This window comes from Medicago sativa, chromosome 5, assembly GCF_051527215.1.
Source record: "Medicago sativa cultivar Bolivia chromosome 5, Bolivia_mono, whole genome shotgun sequence".
In the NCBI taxonomy this organism is placed as follows: domain Eukaryota; kingdom Viridiplantae; phylum Streptophyta; class Magnoliopsida; order Fabales; family Fabaceae; genus Medicago; species Medicago sativa.
The window spans coordinates 13,140,916-13,144,361 of NC_140753.1; the positions used below are offsets into that span (position 1 = coordinate 13,140,916).

The following is a 3,446-nucleotide window of genomic DNA, read 5'->3' on the forward strand; positions in this document are numbered from 1 at the left end:
GAATAAAGGCATTTTTTCCGTGCATCGAAAACAAGAGAAGCAAAGCAAGACGCAAATCTGGATTGAGTGCAGGATGATCACACATTCGGACACATTTAGACCTTACAATCAAGATCGAAATTTGAAATATGGACCGTTTAATCTTGATCTGATAGTTGTGACTGAGCATAATTCAACATTCAACTTAGCAAAACACTCAATGCAGTCATATCATTTATATACTATACTAGAGTCTCCACTCTCCTTAATTCATCTATAGACTATAGGGTGCTACTACTACAGTCTCCACTCTACTGTTGTTTAACGCCAAGCATTGCCACATGATCAGGTGCATTGGCTTCACGGTACCCGTGCATTGGCTTCACGGTACCAGTCTCATTAATTTACATACTTTTGAATAGGACAAAACTTAGGTGCACTTATTTGTGATACTTTTACTGATCTTCAACATAAGTTTAATTGAATAATTTAACCTATGTGACATGTTATAATTGGTGGATAACACGTATAGAGCTAAGTTTTGTCCTTTTGAATATCCCTCAAATAACAATCTCTGTCAAAAATAATTGAAAAAGCTTAAAACAAGTTTTATACATGTTTAGATTCACAGTGAGTTACGCAAAACCATAGCAACACTGTGCTTTTGCTGAAGTTCCAAAATATAGTTTTCAGAAAGAAAAAAAAATATCATAGTGCATATCGTGATTCTATTAAACTCGCCATGAATCTAAAGATGCACTTAAATGCTCGTATAAAATGTTCATGTTCAGAATTGGGCAAGTGTTAGGTACCATTCACATGCACCATGACAAAGTGAGACTCCATAAACTTTGGCAAGATCAAATCCACACGGCTAGATTACTGTCTCATATGGTATTGTTCTTTGTTTAGAAAACTAAAGATAAGATAAAAGTATAGAACAAAACAGGATGGAGACAAGCTACAAAAGGGTCGTCTACTTCATATAAGTCATATCCATATACAAGAAGCTGAAAATGGTTTATCTCAAAATTTTCTTTACACTAATTTAGTACAATGATATCACATAACTGCATTAGCTCTCAGTAGCTGTAATCAAATGTCAGTAAGACCTAGAATTAAATAAGCTTATATAAACAAAACCAAAAAAAGAAAGAAAAAAAAAAAAAACCTCTTTTACGATCTGTGCTATTCATATACAAAATTACAGATCCCTTCTGCATAATGGGCAAGAACCATGCCTTAAAAGCCACATATCTATGCAAGGTAGATGAAACATGTGATGACAATGAGGTAGACTTCTAACTGTCTCTCCAAGTTGAAAGTCCTGGAAACATACCAATAATCAGAAAATGCCAATATCAATCAAAATCAAATCACAGAAGAACACTTTGTTCATGTCATGGGTAAGCACTAATAATAGTAACAATAAAAAGTGCAAAAAAACCAACCTGGAGACAAACTGAACAAGAAACTTTCTCCCCTGATGCCTCCATATTGTCAGCAGTGATTTTGATTTTTGGGATCTTCGAAACCGAATCTACGGATAACCCTTTGGAACCACCAATGTCAAAGATGTTTTGAACCTCGTCAAAGCTTGTTTCAACAGCACCCATCTGATAAAAAAAGTGTAAGAAAAATCCTATGAAACACTGAACATTGCAGCTAAAACTCTATCTCCTTAATAAAATCCTTTTGAACAAAACAAAAGTACCTGACTTTGAACAGCACTCAACATTGCAGGACCTATCCTCTCACGCACAAGTCTCCCACTCAACAAACTTACAATAACATCAATCTGCATAACTCAAAAGGATCAAAATTCATGCTACATAACATGCAATTATGAATGTGAATGATAAATAATAACTCAAAAGGGACTAAAACTATGCAGTCTTGTAGCTACATGAAAAGCTTCCAACACAAGAAAAGATCTCTTGTTAACAAAACCTACTCACCAAGTATAAAAGACAACCAATTCCAGATTCATCAGAATGCCAAAGAACAAGGGATGATTCAAAAACTTCAATAGAAAAAACAGCTCCTGATATAGCACCAACGGCAGCACCTCGAATGAAACCGCTTTCGGTCTCTTGACCTATCAAAGCTCCTGTCAAAGCACCCAATAATGTTCCAACTGCATAAAACAAAACAACCCATTAAACCTTATTCAAAAAACAAACAAAAAAAAACCATTAAACCTTAAAACTTCAAACATATAAATGCCACATATAAATGTTGAAAATCCAAGAAATAGAAGATCATAAATAACCTACAATTTTGTAAATTTTGTTAACATAAAAAAAATAACAAAATTAGACAACATAACCAAAACAATGAAAAATCCAAACCCAATCTTCAAAATATCATAAACCCACCTCCCAAGTTTCATTTTTTCTTCTAAATTTAACATAAACAAAATCATCTGAATCATTTTCAACAAATTAAAAACGAAATTATGATAAAACACAACACATTGACATTGCAAATTCACCCACAAAAAACCCAAAACAACACAAAAAGATCAAAGAGATAGAACAATAATAATTATAGAAAAGAATCAAACCTAATGCAAAACAGAAGGTCAAGATCGCAGAGAAAATGTTTCCAATGATAACAGAAATTGCGAGGGTACCAAATTGTTTAACTTTGTCAACGAAATTCCCAAAAGAACCGAACAAAGAAGAACGAGAAGGACATGGATTTGGTACAAAATCCATCTATGTAGATTTTCACACAAAAATCGCACGAATCGATACAAACAAAACAACAAGAACAAGAAGAATTGGTAAAGTACGTTCGGTTTGAATTGATGGTACAAGATTTGGGTTTAAGGAAGAGTTATATAATAAAATAATGGAAATAAATAGTAATAAATATAAAAAAGGAAGAAAAAATTGAGAATAATAATATGAAAATGTTGATATTTATAAGAGAAAGGTCTTGGTTGGAGAATGCTTAATGTGTAAGAGAAAAAGAAGATTGAAAGAAACTACGATCAACCAACTCGCATTTAATGCTTCTGTGCCTTAACGACACCAATTATCTATTTTTCTCATTTTTATTTATTTTCTACACCAATTTTCTATGTATACAATATATAAATGATTTTCAAATATTTGTAGTCTTTTTCCTATGTTGTTATGATTTCATCGTCTTAACACGACCATGTTTGTTTTTATATTTTCGTTTTAATGTGGTGTTTATTTGATTCAACTTAAAAAATTAGTTTTGATTAACTGTAGATTGAATGAATGGCTTTGTCGACATCAACATTGAAAATTAACCGTAGATTGAATCAATATTATTGATCAACTATTTCATCTAATAATTTAGGAACCTAACCAAGGTAAGACTCCAAGCCGCTTTAATACGAGACGATGCATTTTACTAAAAATAAACGATATTCATTCATTTAAATTGATAGAGTATATCAATACAATACAAATTCATTAAAACACAATAAT

At 32.2% G+C, this 3,446-nt stretch overlaps 1 protein-coding gene across 1 annotated transcript; it reads right to left on the reverse strand.

Moving 5' to 3' along the window:
- Positions 1-930: 930 nt before the first annotated feature.
- Positions 931-2,963, reverse strand: NIP2 (NEP-interacting protein 2). Its single transcript, XM_085713631.1, has 5 exons — positions 2,546-2,963; positions 1,938-2,116; positions 1,694-1,777; positions 1,431-1,595; positions 931-1,306 (listed from the first exon to the last, which is right to left on the reverse strand). The coding sequence occupies exons 1-5, from the start codon at positions 2,697-2,699 to the stop codon at positions 1,184-1,186; spliced, it is 705 nt and encodes a 234-aa protein (XP_085569757.1). The 5' UTR covers positions 2,700-2,963; the 3' UTR covers positions 931-1,183.
- Between the last annotated feature and the right edge of the window lie 483 nt (positions 2,964-3,446).